The sequence below is a fragment of the Ornithorhynchus anatinus genome, chromosome 12 (assembly GCF_004115215.2).
Source record: "Ornithorhynchus anatinus isolate Pmale09 chromosome 12, mOrnAna1.pri.v4, whole genome shotgun sequence".
NCBI classification, from domain to species: Eukaryota; Metazoa; Chordata; class Mammalia; order Monotremata; family Ornithorhynchidae; genus Ornithorhynchus; species Ornithorhynchus anatinus.
In genome coordinates this window covers 28,763,944-28,782,065 of record NC_041739.1, presented here as the reverse complement: position 1 = coordinate 28,782,065, position 18,122 = coordinate 28,763,944, and the positions used below count along the sequence as shown (strand labels likewise).

Below are 18,122 nucleotides of genomic sequence, written 5' to 3'. Positions count from 1 at the left end.
TGGGTGGGGAGCAATCTCTCTCAATTGGCTTAGGGGCTGAAATGCCCAGGTGTGATCCTGAGCAGAAGTCATTGAGGAAAAAAATGAGCTCCATCTTGCATTTGCCACCTATAGATTGCATTCTTGAAGAGTGAGGAGCAAGCCCTTTCTTGGATCATGCTTGTTTGATGGGGCCACCACTCAGCTCTTCCAGGAAACATATTTTCATCATGTGCTTTGGCTAGAAAGCTGGGTCTGGAATTAGGGACAACAGACTATTGACAAGACACATCTAGATGAAATGGAATGTGGGAAGATGTGATTGTGCATGTGTGTGCAGGGTTTGTTGAGGACACGCCACCACATTATAGAACTGGCGTAGTTGTTTTTACCAAGCAAGTGCCTGAACTCTTGGACTTGCAGTAACTTTTTATTTATGTTTATAAGTAATTTGTTGTAACTGAAAGGAAGAGTCAAGAGTAAAGCTGTGCATCAAAAGCAGTCTTGTTTCTGTGGGTTGTGTATTTAGTCCAAAAGAAAAGTTTTATTCGGTTAGCACATACCGTGTAGATGGAGCTTTGCATCAGCAGTTGATGTGGAAATGAAATGTGAATGATTTTACGTGGTAAATTTTTGTGCATTTTGGGATTTGTAGGTGGCGATCGTAGAAGAATTGGTGATAGGTTATGAAACCTCTTTAAAAAGCTGCCGGTTATTTCATCCAAATGGTGAGTGCTGAGGCTCCTTGTTTTTAATGTATTATAAAATTACACTTTAAAGTAAAATCTATTAAGGATACTCATCGAAGAAAGATTATCAATACCAGAATTGTAAAACCTGGAAGCAATTCCTCTTGAAAGTAGAAACATGACATTTCTTCATTTAGTGAAATAATTGAGGTGTTCTTTTTTAGCACTTTAGTGTGGAAAAGTGTTTTGTATTCATTTTTATTATACCTCAAGCAGTCATTAATTGGTTAATTGAAAAGTGCTTTGTATTCAATCTTATTATTCCTCATTTGTCCCTGGTCAGGACATTTTGTATAAGAGGGAAGAGAGGCAATTGCACACTCTAAGATCTCCTTTGCTTCTCAGTCCGGGAGCGTAGGAATTATCTTCTACTAAAGGCAAAGTGGTTTTATCCAAAACATATTCTACTTCATTCTTATGATCCACATTTAACATGCTAGGAATATTTATGGCCTGGACAAAATCATTCATAAATTGGTAGTTTCAGAATGTTTTTAATCAGTGCCTTTTTCACTGTTAGAATGAGTACAGAAGAAAGGTTTATGTATGCATATATGTGTGTGTGTGTGTGTGTGTGTGTGTGTGTGTGTGTGTGTGTGTGTGTGTAATTAAATCCAAGATCCATTGAAGACTGTGATTTGATTCAAGGCCTGTCAAATTATGGAATTCGGAGTTCCAGTAAGAGCATGTTAGAGTAGAAAAACCAGAAACTGAATACATTTGCCAGTGTTTTAGAGATTGTATTCTGTTCCTTAATTCAGAATTGGTGGTGTAAGAAGTTGATGTGGCCCTGAAAAGAGGATGGGGGTGGGGTGGTTCATATGTGTATTTAAATGCATAAAATGTGGGTGTTCACTTTTTTGCTTTGGGGAGTATCTGTGCTACAAGGTAAAAGGAATCTTGGGTAATTAACAAGGAATAGAAATAGTTGGGTTTCAAATCCCAGCAGAGTGCCAAAGAACACTACCACAGTCTGATAAGGCTCCTGTATTCATATTGGCCCAAATCAGGTCCACTTGAGAATTTTCCCTTAGAAATCAAAACACCGTTTAGGTATTATCTCGCTGGAAAAACCAACTGCACATTCTGTACCTTGGGTATTTTATTATGTAGTTACAGATCCAGACGTACTGGATATCTGGCCAAATTTTTATCTGTTATCCATGTGGCCTGAATTTTTCACATCCGATTAACTAGATTAATCAGCACCTCTCCTGCGCTATAACAGCAATGAGGCCATTCCCCCTCCTCCCCCCCGCCTTTTGCCCCTGGACCTGGCGATGGGGTTCGTGGTAGTCACTCGGTCCCTGGACTGCAGCCAGGATTTCTACAGGGAAGCCTCTCGGAGTCACTGCTGGTTTTGGCCACAGCCTCTGCTATGATCCCTTGGTGTCAGATTCTCTCTAACAGAATTAAACACGCTATTAAATCCCCTCACTGAAATCAGATGCTCCTTGCAAGGCACAACTACTATTTCCATCTGAAGAGATGTGCAAAATGTGGCCACATGGCAGTCAGCCCCCCTCAGGTTGGCAACCAGGCGATGCACGTTCATCCTAGTGATATGGAGGATGGCCTCTGCTCCCTATGCCGTGTCTGAGTAGTTAGTGGTAAGGTCTAATACCCCCTAGTCCCTCTCCCACACACATACACACATTTCAGTTTTGGGAGGGGTGCCCAGTTCTGCCCCCAGATATAGTGAAAGCTCTAAAATTCACATGTTACACTAAACTAAATGCATGTTTTTTCTGATCCCCTTGGTACAATAGAAACTTTTTGGATGCAGTGTAATAAATCAAGCAGATTATAGTATATGTAAAATCATCCAGAGACATTCATGTATTGCTTTGGCAACTGCGTCTCCTGAGGCAGCGGGGCCTTATGCATCAGATTACATAGGGTAAGAATATTTCTAGAGTTAGCTCACCGTTTCAGATTGTACCCAGAATATGATTCAGAAAGTTCTTTTTGTGACAAGTTCTTCAATCTGCACTCTTTGCAACTGTATAAACATGATGAATGGGGAAGCTTCATGATTTTGAGCATCTTCTTCCCATCATTGAGTAGTCTGGGGAGGAAGTAAAGTAGGAAAATCCAAGGTTAGATAAAGCAAAGGGATAATATTGAGTGAGCTCTGCGGTTTCAGATAGAGAATAGACAACTTCTGTAACTCTCTGCATGGCAGCTGAGCCTGGCCCCTCTCCCTATCTGCACATCATGGTCAGCATTGCTATTTTCCTTCTTTCCCATTTTGAGCTATTTTCAGAAATGGCGATCTGAATTTGGTATTTTTCTTCAGCCATTTGAGAGAGGAAAGTTTTTCTTGGAAACTCCAGTGTTAGTGAAATTGCTGTTCTAAATTATTAAGCCTTACAGTTGAGATCTCCCAAAGCTTCTCTGTGTATGACTAATATTTTAAAGTAAGGAATCCAGTTGGTCATTGTACAGTAAACACTTAACTTTGTGTACAGTGTTGTAGTATTTCAGATTACATTAGGCAGATAGCAAGAGCTGCTTTGTTATTCTGTTGAATTGAGTGGTATTTTCTAGTTTTGTTTTTGTGTTGTTTTTTTTTTTTGTTTTTTGTTTTTTAAATAAACCAGATGACGGTAAAGAAGAGCCTCCCACCACATTACTTTGGGTCCAGTACTATTTGGCACAGCATTATGATAAAATCGGACAGCCGTCTATCGCTCTGGAATATATCAATGCTGCTATTGAAAGTACGCCCACATTGATAGAACTATTTCTTGTGAAAGCTAAAATCTACAAGGTAACAGCTTTCGTATGAATTTTTAAGATACCGGACAATCTTCTGTTGTAGCAGACACTGCCAATATTGCCTCAGATATTCATTTATATGTGCGGTCACTTATTTTGCATCAGCGCTTAACCATATGTGCTAACTCCATTGGGCAGACTTCTGGAGGCTCATCTAGGATGCAGGGAGAGAAAGCTTATTAGAAGGGCTGACGGGTCAGCAATTCGTAGGAATCTTTGCAGTCTTTATCTCTTGAAAATATTGGATTCCAGAATCTGTCAGCCTGCAAAACTTTCAGTCTCCCAAAAGCAGTGGTGTTGTGCTGATGTATCACGTGTAAGTGCCCGAAAGCTGAAGGGAAGGCAAAAAAGGACAGTACTAATGCATTGACACAATTTTTCAGTTTTTATAAGACTTTTTACTCTCTCAAATATAGGTCTGATTCCCCTCTTTCTCCTCACCTTTTCCCTCCCATCTTGTCTTGAGGAGGTATACTCAATCAATGATATTGTGCGCAGCGCACTCTATTATAAAGTGCTTGGGAAAGTAATAAAGTGTGGTTTTTAAGCCAGTTCTAAGCGCTGGGGTAGACACTGGCCAGTCAAGTTGGGCACAGTCCCTCATGTCCCCCATGGGCTTCACAGTCTAAATACAATACAGTAGAGTTGGTAGGCACAATCCCTGCCCACAAGGAGCAGACAGTCTACAGGGAGAGAGGAACATTAAAATAAAGTACAGATGGGGGAAATAGTAGGGTATAGGGATATGCACCTAAGTGCTATGGGCACTATCAAAGCCCTTAAGGGGGTATCCAGCCCAGCGCATAGTTGGTCCAGAAGGGAGAGCAGTTAGGGAAAAGAAGGGCTTATTTTCCTATCTTGCATATATCCACTAGACTGTAAACTCATGGGCAGGGAACGCTTCTGCTAATTCTATTGTATTGTACTCTCCCAAGCGCTTAGTACAGTGCTCTGCACATAATAAGCACTCTACCGCTAAAGATTGATAATCTTTATATGCTGTCTAGCAAAATGCAGATTTGAACCCAGTTACATTTATGATATTTCTCTCAATCCATTTTAAAAAGAATGCTTAGCTTTGTTTGGGAATTCTATTCAGTGTTAATAGCCAGGGGGACAGCTAAGTTGTGATTTTTAAAAAAGGAAAACCATTTACTGTATTTTTGATTGGCAGTGTCGGTTGGCAAAAGTCCAAGGAAAATCAGTTATTTTTATCCCTTTTGCATAGCACTTAACTTTTATCTCCTAATGAGTTATCAGTGGTCAAATTAACCTCTGGGCATTTAACAAGTGGTGTTGCCCACTGAGTTTATGCTGTCGTTTTTCTCTCTCTATTCCAGCATGCTGGCAATATTAAAGAAGCTGCCCGGTGGATGGATGAGGCCCAGGCTTTGGATACTGCAGACAGATTTATCAACTCCAAATGTGCAAAATACATGCTGAAAGCCAATCTGATTAAAGAGGCAGAAGAAATGTGTTCAAAGTTTACAAGGGTTTGTCTGTCTTACTGCCCCGTTGTTTATGGATGAAACATAAGACCCAAGTCATAATACCCGGGCAACTATTGCAGACCGGTTCCTAATTTTTAATATTGTTAGATGTATTTACAATCCTCCTTTAATATCTTTGATTTTTCTCAAGCTGTAAGAAGTGTAGGGTTTCTTTAAAACTTAGAAGTTTTGCTACAATTAATTTTGTTGAACATTTTCTTTCTCATTGTTTTGAGTTAATTTCTGGCTGTGGGCTACGCCAAATCTTTTGTGTCCCAGGGTAGATTTAAAAGTAGCCTGATATTTTTTTTTGAGAAAAATTAACTAGAAAAGTTGAATCAGCAAGGTCAGACTCTTCAGAGGAAGGAACCTTGCCAATCCATTGAACAGAGATTCATCACAAAAATGTAAAGGGGATGTTGTGGAAAATCCATTTTGAAATCCCTTGGTGTATTCTGCAGGAAGGCACCTCGGCAGTGGAGAACTTGAATGAAATGCAGTGCATGTGGTTCCAGACAGAATGTGCCCAAGCGTATAAAATGATGAATAAATTTGGTGAAGCACTTAAAAAATGTCATGAGATTGAGAGAGTAAGTATGCTTCTGTTTTATTTCTGTGCATAAAATATTTGCATCAGAGATCTGTTTGTGCATTTGTATAAAGTATCTTCAAATTAACACATCCACCCGAAGAACTGAAATCCATTGTAACTGAACCAGCCCGTATTTCCATTGGTGCTACCGCTGCTTTTTATGCCTTTTACAGATTCTTTGGGGCAGGTCCGGAGCAGGTGGTAGAAATAAGTTTGGAATGTATTCATTTCTTAGCTCCTGAAGCACCTCTCCTTTTAGAGGTTGCTTCTTATCTCCCCAGATCTTGCAGATTTTCCTTTGTGGTGGCTCAGGACTGATTTTGCTTGGAAGCTCTTGATCTTTTGCCTTTTACTAAGTAGTCTTTTTGGTGGTGTGTATTTCTTTTTGAAAAAATTGCATTTGATATGCCATTTGACCCTGAATTAATTCACCTAATCATAATGATGAAAATGAAAATTATTCTACGGCTAGCATACCCAGATTTAGTTTTCGAATTATTTTGTGCTCTTAGTTGGTTTTTTTTGTGTGTGTGATATTTTCATGCATTTCTGTTGTTCAGCACTTGCTAAAGAACGCTGTGTTATGTTAGCATTTTGTAGAAATCACTGATGACCAGTTTGACTTTCACACATACTGTATGAGGAAGATTACACTTAGGTCTTATGTGGACTTGTTAAAACTAGAAGATGTCCTCCGGCAGCATCCGTTTTACTTCAAGGCCGCTCGGATTGCTCTAGAGATCTATCTGAAGCTTCATGATAACCCACTAACAGATGAGAATAAAGAGCATGAAGCTGATACAGGTATTGGAATACTCATGGAACTCTTCTTTTTCTTCTAGACTGTGTGTCTGTTGTGGGGGGGTTTTTTTGCAGTAATATTTTGAGAGGAAGGTGCAGTCTGTATTTGGAAGCAAAGGTGCTGAAAGTTGTGAATTTCCTCCTACAAGTGAAAATATAAAGATTGTAATGATTCCTCCATATAAGAATGAGAAAGAGGAGGGGCCGTGTTGCCCAGTGGTTAGAGCACATAGGCCTGGAAGTTAGAAGATCTGGGTTCTAATCCTAGCTCTGCCACTTGTCTGCTGTGTGACCTTGGACAAATTGCTAAACTTCTCTGTGCCTGTTACCTCATCTGTAAAATGGGATTAAGACAGTTCCATGTGGGATATTGTCTGTAGCCATTTGATATAGTACGGACCTTTTTGTGTGTTACAACCAGCTTAATCTAGTATGTGTACGTTGTACCTAATCCTGTTGAACTAACACTCTGAATACAGCAAACATGTCTGACAAAGAGCTAAAGAAACTCCGTAATAAGCAAAGAAGAGCTCAAAAAAAAGCTCAATTGGAAGAGGAGAAAAAGAATGCGGAGAAAGAGAAACAACAGAGAAATCAGAAAAAGAAAAAGGATGATGATGATGAGGAAATCGGAGGCCCAAAAGAAGAACTTATCCCCGAGAAACTGGCCAAGGTATGTTTGGCTTCGTTTTGCATGCTGCCTACAGCAAAGCATGGACAGTTTTTAATACTGCCCTCTTATTTGACCAAAGGCCTTTTCTGTTCCATTCTGCTTATTTCTGGTGAGGCACTAAGTAGCTTTCTTGTTCTTGATAATGCCAAAACTTAAATGAAAGGGCATTCCCGGCTTCAGAAGCAATTGAGGGAATCAGATTTGAAGATTTGATGATGGAGAGAGGTTAAGGAAGGGATTAACATTCCAGGTAAACATTTGAGACAACTTTGTCTGGAGGTGGCAGTAAAATAGACATTTTAGATTGATTGACCGTAAGAATTGAGCAGATACATTTTTACTCAGAATTAAAACCATGCTGTTTCTGGAGAGGAGTGGGCATTGGGTGTACTGAAACTTGGCTTAGTGTCCCTCTGGGACATGCATTCATGTAGTCGTGCCCATTGCTTCTCTGCAAAAAGCCAGGTAGGTTTCAAGTGGAAATTTCAAGAAAACTGGTCCCGGGAGGAAGTGTGGTAGTATCAAGCAGTCATTTATTGAGTGCTTACTATGCGCAGAGCACCAGACTAAGTGCTTGGGGAAGTCCAAGACAACAGAATTAGCAAACGTGTTCCCTGTCCATAACAAGCTTAGAGTCTAGAGGAAGTAGTGGGTAGTGGGTGGCAGTGGCAGCATGAGCAGCGGGGGGCGTAGGGGGGAGCAGCCTCTGGCAGGGAAGTTAACAAAATGTTTCTGGCCATCTGCTCCACTTGAGGTTTTATCAATATTCATAACTCTCTTGGGTCATCTAGGATGGGTGAGGCTTTTGAAATGAAATTAAAGTTTGGAGATGTTTGTTGCATGGATGTGTACTTAGGTCTTCCTAACTTCACATTCATATCCCCAAATAAGGGAAATATCTGTATTTGTGATATTTTGCACTGGAACTTCATTTACTCATCTCATTTGAAAGCCCCGATGACTGGTTTTTGCCCGAGAGCTAATGTAATTAATTGCATCACATCCCTATCCCACAGGTGATTCACCGTGTAAGAGGCAGAGTGAACAGGTGTTTTAACTCCATTTTACAGAAAAGGAAACTGAGACACACAGAATTGGAAAGGACTTTCCTAAAATGACCTAAGAAGCAAGTTGTGGAGCAGATCAAACCCTGGTTGTCCCAGGCCCAGGCTCTTTTCATGGCCCATGAAGAACCAAGATGCTTTTGGTTTTTTGGTTGTATTTGACAATCAATCAATCAACCAGCACTTAGTTAGACTTTTAAGAGTTCCTGCACACGGTCCCAATTTCACAATCTTTAAATGCAGTTCAAGCGTTGTGCTTCATAGGAAAGGACGTCAAATATGTATCTTTTAATTTCAAATTAAGGTCCTTTCTGTTCATCAACTCCTCCACAACATGTAAATCTAAAAACAGTGAGTTAGTCATGACCCATATCTCAGCGCTGTCACTCCTTCAGTATGGTGGTGGTCTTTGGTGTTTAGTAAATGGCTATTTGTCTGGGTGCCCAGCACTTCTGGGGGTGCCTTTTCATAAGGAAATTGGTTTCCCCCTAGCTTCCTACTTCCTCCCTGAATGGGAGGGTGTGGTAGGGTATCCCTGACAAGACATTTTTTACCTGTTCTACAAGAGGGAACAAAGGCTGTCTTTTTTCTTCCTGTTAGGTGGAAACTCCATTGGAAGAAGCTATTAAATTTTTAACACCACTGAAGAACTTGGTGAAGAACAAGATAGAGACTCATCTTTTTGCCTTTGAGATTTACTTTAGGAAAGGTAGGTACCGAGAGTGGAAAGGCCAGGAGGCGCCTCGGGGGCTCCTAGCGCCTGCACCATTTAGAGACTCACCTCACCCGTTCACACATGGTATTGCTGAGATATGGCTGAAGGCTGAATTTCTAGAGCTAATGCAACACCTTCTATCTCTGAAGACTACCAGAGAAATGTGTTTATTGCTGTTAGTACATCCGTTTGATTCATTTATGTTGCAGTTCCAGGGTCATTAGGGCTTTGAATCTAATCTGATCCTTACATTTTAAGATTCTAATCTGCATCAGCCTGCCCCCTAAATAACTGAGGGCATTTTATAGTATTTCAGAAACATTCCAACGTGTTTCCTTTCTTCCTTTTTTTGGAACAGAAAAGTTTCTTCTAATGCTGCAGTCAGTAAAGAGGGCATTTACTATTGATTCCAGTCACCCCTGGCTTCACGAGTGTATGATTCGCCTCTTCAGCACAGGTAACTCCTGCACAATCACATTACTCCAGTCATTGTTGGTAATGCTCCGCCACTCTACTTATTTGATTTGAAGAGAAGAATCTTTGGTTCGTTTGGCAAACGTAAGAATTCCTAGTCGGGCTGTGGTTTGTGTTCCAGTCTTGATGTGTAATGTAGTGGCAGGTTCCTGGCTTTCCGTAACCTTAGAAAGGGAAGGCCGGGCCTGGGCAATCTTTAGGAGCGGCTTTGCGGTTGGCTGTGTTCCCCGCTACAGTCACAGCCTTTTAGCGCCCCGTTTAAAAAGATGACTTCATCACAAGCTTTTCCCGTCTCTTTTTAGTCACTAGCAGGTGTTTGAAAACCAGAGGCATTTGATTATGCTTTCATAGTTCTAATGTTGTAGGCGCCTTTGGAAAAGTAGGTTTGTAAGAGTGGGTATGTTGACCTCACAGCTTGAGGGAAATACTAATGCGCGTCTGTCTCAACGACCGTGTTGTTCAGAAACGTCACACTTGTCAGTGGGCCGAATGTCTCCTTCCATCAAACCAGCAGGCCAGATTGTGGTCACTGGGGAGCAACTGTGCCATCAGACCAGCAAGACTGAACATCGGCTCTTTTGGTCTTAGTGTCCAGAGTGTGCACCAGGAACACTGGGGAGGGGAGGGTATAAGACACCCCAGAGGGCTGGACCCCAAACTAAACCAAAGTCCAGCAGCATCCCTCTATCTCTACTCAGCTCAAGCTGACCCACCAGGGTTTTTTTTCCAAAACACTCCCAAATTTTTGCTGCTGTGTCATGATTCTTCCTTCCTCATCTTTCTCATTGCCCTAACAGCCCTAAATTGTCCCTCCTAGAGACATCTGGCCTGCCCCCCTATTGCCTGAAGAGGGGGAAGAAAGGGTGTAGGCTCACTCTCTCACTCCTTGCTCCTCTTCCCCTTCACAAATATGCCTATTTGATCTCTTGGGGGAGTGAGTCGCAGACCCTAAAGATACGAAGCAGTTTTTGAGTGCAGTTCACCAGCTTTTTACAGGTTAAAATTATTAGGAACTAGCGTCAGGCTTCTGAGTGAAGCTATCCTCAGACCATCATCTTAGGTATTTGTGGGTGTAAATTGACATATATACCAAGGCTATCCTGATCCCCCTTCTAAAGAAGGACGTTTCAATTGCCACATCCAAGTCCGGCTGTAGTTTGAGGCATGCTGCTTGTAAGAGGGAACCTTGGCAGCTGGCAGACAATACCCTTTAATAGAGGCTGTTGAGCAGCTCAAGGACATTAGGTAGCGTGGCCACCCGCTTAGCCAGGATGGTCTAGGACTTTTTTGGTGGTTCTGACATTCTGGCCTATTTCTGAGAAAATCGGCAAACGTCCCGAAATCGGGATGTTGGTGGCCGCAGGGGAGCCGTTGGATCCGTACTTGGATCTGTTTCCTGCCGCGGGGATGCCGATGGCACGGAAAGGAGAGGGTCAGCTCACTTGGTGAGGAATAAGATTGGCTTGGGGTCGCTCTGCTATCAAGTTCAGGGGTCGCGTCTCTTACTTCTTTCTGTTGTATGTTCCCCAAAGGTCTAGGACAGCGTTCTGCATCCCTAATTCACTGCCCCTGCTGAGGCTGAAGCTTGGAATCAGAGGATTCAGGACTATAGTAAATTGAGAGAAAATAGATCAGGACAGCAGAAAAGCATAGGAGGATAGGAGAGAAATATTGATCCTGAATAGCTAGAAAAGAGTAAATTTAAAAAAGAAACAAAGGAAAAATACCTTAATATGGTATCCGACATAGAGTTCTTTTGACATGAAGAACTCTATATTTAGTTCAGTACAAGTGTCCCCGGTACTGAAGGCCCACAATACGCAATATCTGGGAATAGGCCATGTATCAATTGCTGTCGTAGCCTCTGATCCATAAGCCCTATCTAACATTGTGTCCGGTTACCGGAAGGAAGTCAGGCTGCTCCGTACTCTGGCGATTTCCAGTCGGTTTACCTGAAGCTCCAACTCTTCCCCCCGACGCACCCGGTTGCCTGAAGGCAGCTAAATTCCAATTGCCAGCAAACAGAGTGGCAGGGAGGGGCGTATGGGAAGGGGACCCAAAAGGCGGGAGGTGGGTCAGACCAAGCTGATGGTGAGCCTCTCGTACCCTTTCTTCCCCACTCCAGTTGTATCAAAGAGGAAGAAGCCCTGCTTGGTTGTCCCTGCTTCCTCCCAGTCCTGTGCCAGATGGAACGCTGATCCCCTGTCACCAGTTACACTTTGTGGGGTGTGGTGCTGCCCCGGCACAGCATCAGCCAGGGGCAGGCACAGGGACAGGGCCGGACAGGCTAACGGTGGGAGTGACAGAGCCACTTCCTGGTGGGGAAGGCAGAAGTGGACGGGATGGAGTTCTGGGTACGTGGAGGGTCCGAAGAATAATTGTGGAGAATAAGCGAGGAGAGATTTTCAGAACCAGCCCCAACACCATGGCCACGTCCTCCAGTTAGGTAGCATTTCTAGTTGTGACTTTTACCTAGCTGGAGGACCTGGGCGTGGAGTTGGGGCTGGTTCTGAAACAGAACCCGACCAGTTACATCTGTGGGAAAGCACACTCTGTGATATAGCCGTTTGCAGTATGTCCGTATGAGCAATTGCCATTAAATATTGAATTGTTAAAATGCAGTAGACTTCACCTAGCTTACGAATCAAGCTGTGATGGAGTAAAAAATTAGTGCCTGTGGTGGTGGATATCTGTGGGCATCTTAAACTCCTGGACATTTTATTATGCTAAAGTATGTCCGTTTTGATTTTTGCATGTTTTTGAGATTTCTATTTGTTTCCTCAGCAGCGTCTGAAAGCAAAGACTTACCTGATGCCGTTAGAACAGTGTTAAAACAAGAAATGAATCGACTTTTTGGAGTAACAAATCCAAAGAACTTTAACGAAACTTTCCTTAAGAGACACTTTGACTCATTGCCGCATAGGTTATCGGGTAATTCGCTCATTTTATTCTTCTCGGGGACTCCCTGCCGTGCGTCACTGTTTGATTTTTTCATAAATCGATTCTTGGTCAGGTTTTAGAACCGTATGGAAGGAAGGAAGATGTCAGACCTCCCAAAGCGCAGTCTGTATGTGCAGAGGGCGTTGCGCACTGTGCAAGGTGTGGGCTGTTGGGTGCCGTCCTTTTACCCATGATCTTTAATTCACCATAGATCTGACCATTCTGTAACACTGCGTGTGCACGCGTGTGTATGTGTCCATTTCCCCATCCTAATTGTGGAGGCCGGTTTCCATACTTACCAGACAGACTGGCACATTGAGCTCAGGAGATGAGTTGGAGGAGGAGCTGCTTGCACTGAGGCTCCGAAGCTCTGCAGCAAGCCACCTCTGTTCAGGAGAGAGGCTGAGCACCTTGCCCTTCCTACCCTTGACTGGAGCCCTTTTAATCTCCTTTGCTGCTACACCAACTCAACCCCAAATCTGTTGGGTTTCACTCTGCCAAGCACTTAGTACAGTGCTCTGTACACAGTGAGGGCTGCGTAAATGCCACTGATTAATTGCTGCCAGTTGGGTTTCAATCTGGAGAAGTAGGGTTCTGGGGGGAAAAGAGGGCAAGGGTCCCGGGGACTCTGCCCAAAGTTCATTTCATCATTTGTTGCTGCTGTAGTCGCTGGGAGCCATCTCTGAGGCAGTGCAGAAGGGGACTCCTCACTGCTCCGCCCAGAATTTCTTGGGGTGCTGCTGAGTGGGGGCTCACTGTACAACAGACTGTTGAAGATATTTGAACCCCAGTCTTTGTTTATATAAATCTCTGGATACTGGTTATTTTAAAGTCCCTGACAGGTGCCAGATTTAACTCGACTGGCAATAAATGCCTTCCCTCCAAAATTCATTGTCATTTATTGAGTGCTTACTGTGTTCAGTAAGCACTGTTTTAAGTGTTTGGGAGAGTACATTCTAATAGTAGGGCACAGTTCCTTAGGTACTCGCCTCCCTCCCTCCCTCTCCCTGCTTTTCTTATGCTATTTTTATCTTTACTGCATCCCCTACCTGTAACTTATTTTGAACTTTGTCTCCCCCACTAGATTGTCAGCTCCTTGAGGACAGGGAACGAGTCTTGTACTCTATCATATTCTCCCAAGTGCTGAGTACAGGGCTCTTATATACAGTGAGCTCAATAAATACTGTTGATTAGCTGGTTGGTAGTGCAGTTCAAGGGCCTAGTAGTAGTAATCATATTTATCAAGTGCTTACTGTTGGCAAAACCCTGTGCTTAAAAGCTGTGATAATACACGGTGGGAATTAGACACCTTCTGTTGATGCCAGAAATGAATCCTAGATTTTGGGGAACAACCTTGAATCAGTAGAAAGACGGTGTGTGATTTTCTTTTTCATTTACTGGCCCTCACTGAAAGGACACAAACTAGCCTTATTGGATGGAGTTGCTAATGCTTGTCTGCTGTAGACCAACTCTCCTAATCTTAGAGGTTTCACTTGGCCCATCAAATTAATTACCCGGGTTTTGAGCTTTTAAAGACTTTATGGGAGGGGGTGGGAGTAGGATAATTAGGGTTAGGTTTTTGGAGGAGGTGGGGGCAGGATAATTGTCTTCCCTGATGCACATTTCTGAAACATTTTACTCTCTATCATTCAGCTGCCAAAATGGTTTACTATTTGGATCCCTCTAGTCAGAAACGAGCAGTGGAATTGACGACGACACTTGATGAATCCCTCACTAACAGGAATCTTCAGGTAAAGATTTTTCAGGGCCACCTGGTCCTCCATTCTAGATTATGGGTCCCGTAGATTCTTGAACTTCCTTTTACTTGCACTGGCTATTGTATCCCCTCACTCTTCAGTTCTTGCCAGAAATTCTGCCGTTGATTTGGAATTTTTCTTGCCATTGTAACTTGCTAAAGGGCATGGGATCTGCAGAGATTGGGTTGAGAGAGAGAGCACACTGGTCACCTGGCAAAAATCCATTCCAGATTGCTTCCTCTAACTTTTCCTAGAGTGTGGGTGTGTGCCAACAGAGCTTCTGTAAAGATAATCAAAAAGCTGTTTCAGTATAGGGTTGGGATGAAAGACAAGGAGTTAAAATGGCCAGCACACATTCAGGGACTCTAAATTTCAAAAAAAAGAACATTTCACAATCTGTTGTCAAAAAGTTGTAACAGTCGTTTCTGTTTTTTTTTTTTTCCTCCCCCACATAGACATGTATGGAGGCATTAGAAGCCTTGTGTGATGGTAGCCTAGGAGACTGTAAAGAAGCCGCCGAAGCTTACAGAGCAAATTGCCATAAGCTTTTCCCTTACGCTTTGGCTTTCATGCCCCCTGGATACGAAGAGGATATGAAGATCACAGTTAATGGAGATAGTTCTGCAGAAACTGAGGAACTGGCCAATGAAATCTGAACACCTTAAACAAGCCGATGAAATTGACATTGGACCATATTTAGCGTATAATATTTTTGTCACGCACCTGCTGCATTGCTCTAACTTACAGATTGGAAGGAGAAAACATTCTTGCCTTCAAATAGTGTTTTACGTTTTTTTTATCCTGCTGAAAAGTATATATATAAAATATCTAACATATTACAGGATAGAGGTTGTTCAGTTTCTTAAATTAAAAGCTGCTAAAATTGAAGAAGAAAAAAATACCTTATCCTACACCTACCCACCCATGTTTTTAGACTAATTTATATGAAATCTGGAAGCTGTTACAGCTAACAAAGCAGGTGTGTGGCAGAAATATTACTTTAAATTTGTCTTGTGAGATTACTATATCTCTGACAGCATAAATACATGCTGTTTTAGCACTGGATTCTTTCACTGAGCACAAGAGTTGTTGGGGCTTTAGCATCTGACTGATTTTGATACGGGATGATTCTGACCATAGGAAGTATGCAATGTGAATCACTATTTACAGAGAAGCCTACAACAGATGCTTGATGTTGTAGAAACTGGGACATAGATACCACACAGAATTATAAAGAAACATAGGGTGTTCAATAAGCTTGTTGGGAATCCAAAATTCACTGTACACGATCAGTTTGGTGTTCTTGTACCACAGTTTTTAACTGAAGGAACCAGTTAGAACAATCTTGATTTTTTTTTTAAATTAAAACTTGAAAAAAATATCAATGCTGTCACTGGTGGGGAGGGAGAAGTGGGGGGGGGGGAGGCTGGGGTTGGGGGCTGGGGGGGGCGGGAGGGGCGTGAACCGTACAGCATTGTTTCGGCCAAACTTGTTAAAACTGTAATGCAAGAACCAAATGCACTGTGATGTGGCACCAACTAATTAGAGAGCATGCATCTTTCACTTCGGAGTGAAAAAGGAGAACAGACCGTGGCTTGAAGTTAGAGCAGAATCCTGACTGATCGAGAGAGACTGATAGTTTAAAACCTCAGCAGGCCTTGTTCACGTTATGCAGAAAAAAAAAGTGCTGCAGTTTAGATACCTCTGGAATTTTTCCACAGTGTCACAGGTTTGTAATACTTGAAGCCCTACATTTCTAAGAATATATTTCTTGCTCAGTTGTTTCAGGCAAGCCCAGACTTTGTAACTTTTAAAGGGCCCAAGTTTTTTTTTTTTCCAATAACAAACCAGCTTCTTATTCCTGCAGATACAGATGTAATTTCCTTTTTGTTGTCAAACATAAGGTACCAAATATGATGCAATAAAATGTTTTGAAAAACAGTTGTGTGAATACTTCAACCAACCCGTGTTAGGCTTCTGTGAAACTTAGCCAATGGAGACGAGAGGTGCAAGGCCGAGGTATTGCGATGTGCTGTGTGTGTGTTAGACTTTTGAGGCGTTGAAGCTGGCGCAAATGATTTTGCATTGAATCTACCGAGTAGTGCTGGTGTCAGGGAAGTTCCAGGCTGCAACGTACAGTGCTGCTCAGTGCAGTTAGTACTGTGAATGTAATTCCCCATGTGCAAAGAAAATGAAAATCTGCTGTGGAGATGGCACTGACTGAGAAAAATGAACCTTCCACTCCGAAGTTATAAAAATGCAAACCAGCCTCAGGCTCAATGTTGCCTCTGCAGTACCTGAGCAAATAAGATGTCGGAAAAAGTGAGTAAATTGTACATAACCTACAGTTTTGTGGTACTTTAAGTTTGAGACTGTACTCATTGGGAAGAAACTTCAGGAAGATTTGGCATCTTGAACGGACAGTTATTCCTAAACCAAGCATTTTCATAATGCATTGAGCTCTATTTACAAGCCCATCTTCCTTATCCATCCTGGATAGATGTGTAAAAAGTACAAACTGACATTTTTAAAATTTTACTAACCTGGTCCAGTCTCAGGAACATCTTGAAGGAAGATGACTTAGCCTTGTTGTAAACTTCTGTGAATTGGGGCAGAGGGAAATTTTCAGTGTTTGGAGAGAACTACCATCCCATCTCTGCCATGATTAAGGTGCTCAGAGAAGCGGCACCAGCCATATACAAGGGTGTGTGTATGAACTGTGCTTAGTCTCTGTAGAGCAAATTGAAATCCATGTATTTGTCTTGACAATGTAAAATGACTGTAGAGTATATCTTAGTGACCACAAGCACTCATCTAGTGCTGTCCCGAGGGGATAAATTCAGAATGTGTATGTTGTATTCTGATTCCGCCTCTATATTGGAAGAAATTAATAAATCTATTTCCCCTCAGGTTCACTTGTTAGTGAATAAATTGGCCAGAGTCTGAGGACTCTGGTTTTTCACTGTGTCTCCAGACAGTAGCCCCAAGAAGTGGATTTTTCTTGGAGGGTCACACTTTCCTGCTCTCCTCCTTCAGGTAGCATCATTTTGAAAGAAACAGCGTGGTTGGCGCTACTGCAACTGTACCTAATTGTCGTGGATGTGTCGAGACGAGGGTGATGTAGCTGTGATGGACACGGGTCAGCTCGTGCAGATTACCCCCATGCTCTTGGGTGTTTTATACAGATTTTGTTCCTTTATTTTTAAAAGGCAAAAGGTGTTTCAAAAAGAGGTCCATTCTTCCTACTTTTGAGACTGCCGAGTTGACTCACAATTGTTGAGCGCTTTTCCGCCCTGCATGTCGAATTTGGTGTATTCTGGTGTATTCTATGCAGGAGTAAATTCCCCTGTCAGTGAAGTCGGGTGCTGTCTTAGGTGGGTCCTGGTTTTGAAGTGAGGGCTGTAATAGCACTATGTGATAAGCACTGACCTCAGCAGGAATTTTCAGTAGACACCAGAAAGGTATGGTCTAGATTCAGGTAGGTGGTGATGAATTCAGGGAAGTCTCTCTTCTGTACGATTTCTAGAAACATTTCAGTAGCAGTGTGGAACATTTGCTTGGCCCTGGAAAAGATGGGATAATTGTGTATTCTTGAAAGATCAGAGGGGATTGAGCTGGGTTTGAAGAAATGTGTTCAAGAAAGGGACAGACCTTTCAGAAGGACAGTGAGGGCCTTGTAATTCGTGCTCCACTTCCTTGACCAAGCTCTGAACTAGACTTCTTGACACTATCCTGTTGTCATCTTCCAGCTTGGCTCCATGACGAATCCACTGCCAAACCTGAAATGTAAGTCAGCCTGTGTGCTTTACTTAACCCTCTGACTCACCTGAAGTGGAATGTTTCATGAGCAGTGATCTTAAGATTTATAATAATCAATGTTGGTATTTATCCTTTCTGATTTTTGATGACCAAGACCTGCCGGACTGGTAAAAAACCAAATTCTCTTGGCTAATAATAATTATGGTATTGGTTAAAGTGCTTACTATATGCCAAGCTGGGGTAGAAACAAGATAATCAGTTACCACATGGGACTCGGTCTAAGCAGGAGGGAGAACAGGGATTGAATCCCCATTTTGCAGATCAGGGAATTGAGGCACAGAGAAGTTA

General features: G+C 42.4%; 2 protein-coding genes across 5 annotated transcripts in view; one reads left to right on the top strand and one right to left on the bottom strand.

The window, feature by feature from the left end:
- The window catches only part of NAA15 (N-alpha-acetyltransferase 15, NatA auxiliary subunit), a 53,584-nt gene extending 38,167 nt beyond the window's left edge, over positions 1-15,417 (top strand). The window contains exons 10-20 of one of the 2 annotated variants that reach the window (XM_039913701.1): positions 635-707; positions 3,332-3,501; positions 4,850-5,002; positions 5,461-5,589; positions 6,182-6,395; positions 6,872-7,065; positions 8,730-8,838; positions 9,203-9,301; positions 12,106-12,249; positions 13,912-14,009; positions 14,471-15,417. In XM_039913701.1, coding sequence (XP_039769635.1) covers positions 635-707; positions 3,332-3,501; positions 4,850-5,002; positions 5,461-5,589; positions 6,182-6,395; positions 6,872-7,065; positions 8,730-8,838; positions 9,203-9,301; positions 12,106-12,249; positions 13,912-14,009; positions 14,471-14,671 — 1,584 coding nt within the window. In that variant the 3' untranslated portion in view covers positions 14,672-15,417. Of the gene's footprint in view, positions 1-634; positions 708-3,331; positions 3,502-4,849; positions 5,003-5,460; positions 5,590-6,181; positions 6,396-6,871; positions 7,066-8,729; positions 8,839-9,202; positions 9,302-12,102; positions 12,250-13,911; positions 14,010-14,470 lie in introns of both variants that reach the window. The other variant, XM_029077113.2, reaches the window with a different exon arrangement.
- Positions 15,418-17,163: 1,746 nt separating this feature from the next.
- Positions 17,164-18,122, bottom strand: part of LOC100081596 (malate synthase, glyoxysomal-like) — a 31,991-nt gene continuing 31,032 nt past the window's right edge. For all 3 annotated transcript variants that reach the window (XM_029076988.2, XM_029076989.2, XM_007668411.3), the window contains 2 exons: positions 17,667-17,794; positions 17,164-17,578 (listed from right to left, as the gene is read on the bottom strand). In XM_029076988.2, the coding sequence (XP_028932821.1) occupies positions 17,446-17,578; positions 17,667-17,794 (261 nt within the window). In that variant the 3' untranslated portion in view covers positions 17,164-17,445. The remainder of the gene's footprint in view (positions 17,579-17,666; positions 17,795-18,122) is intronic.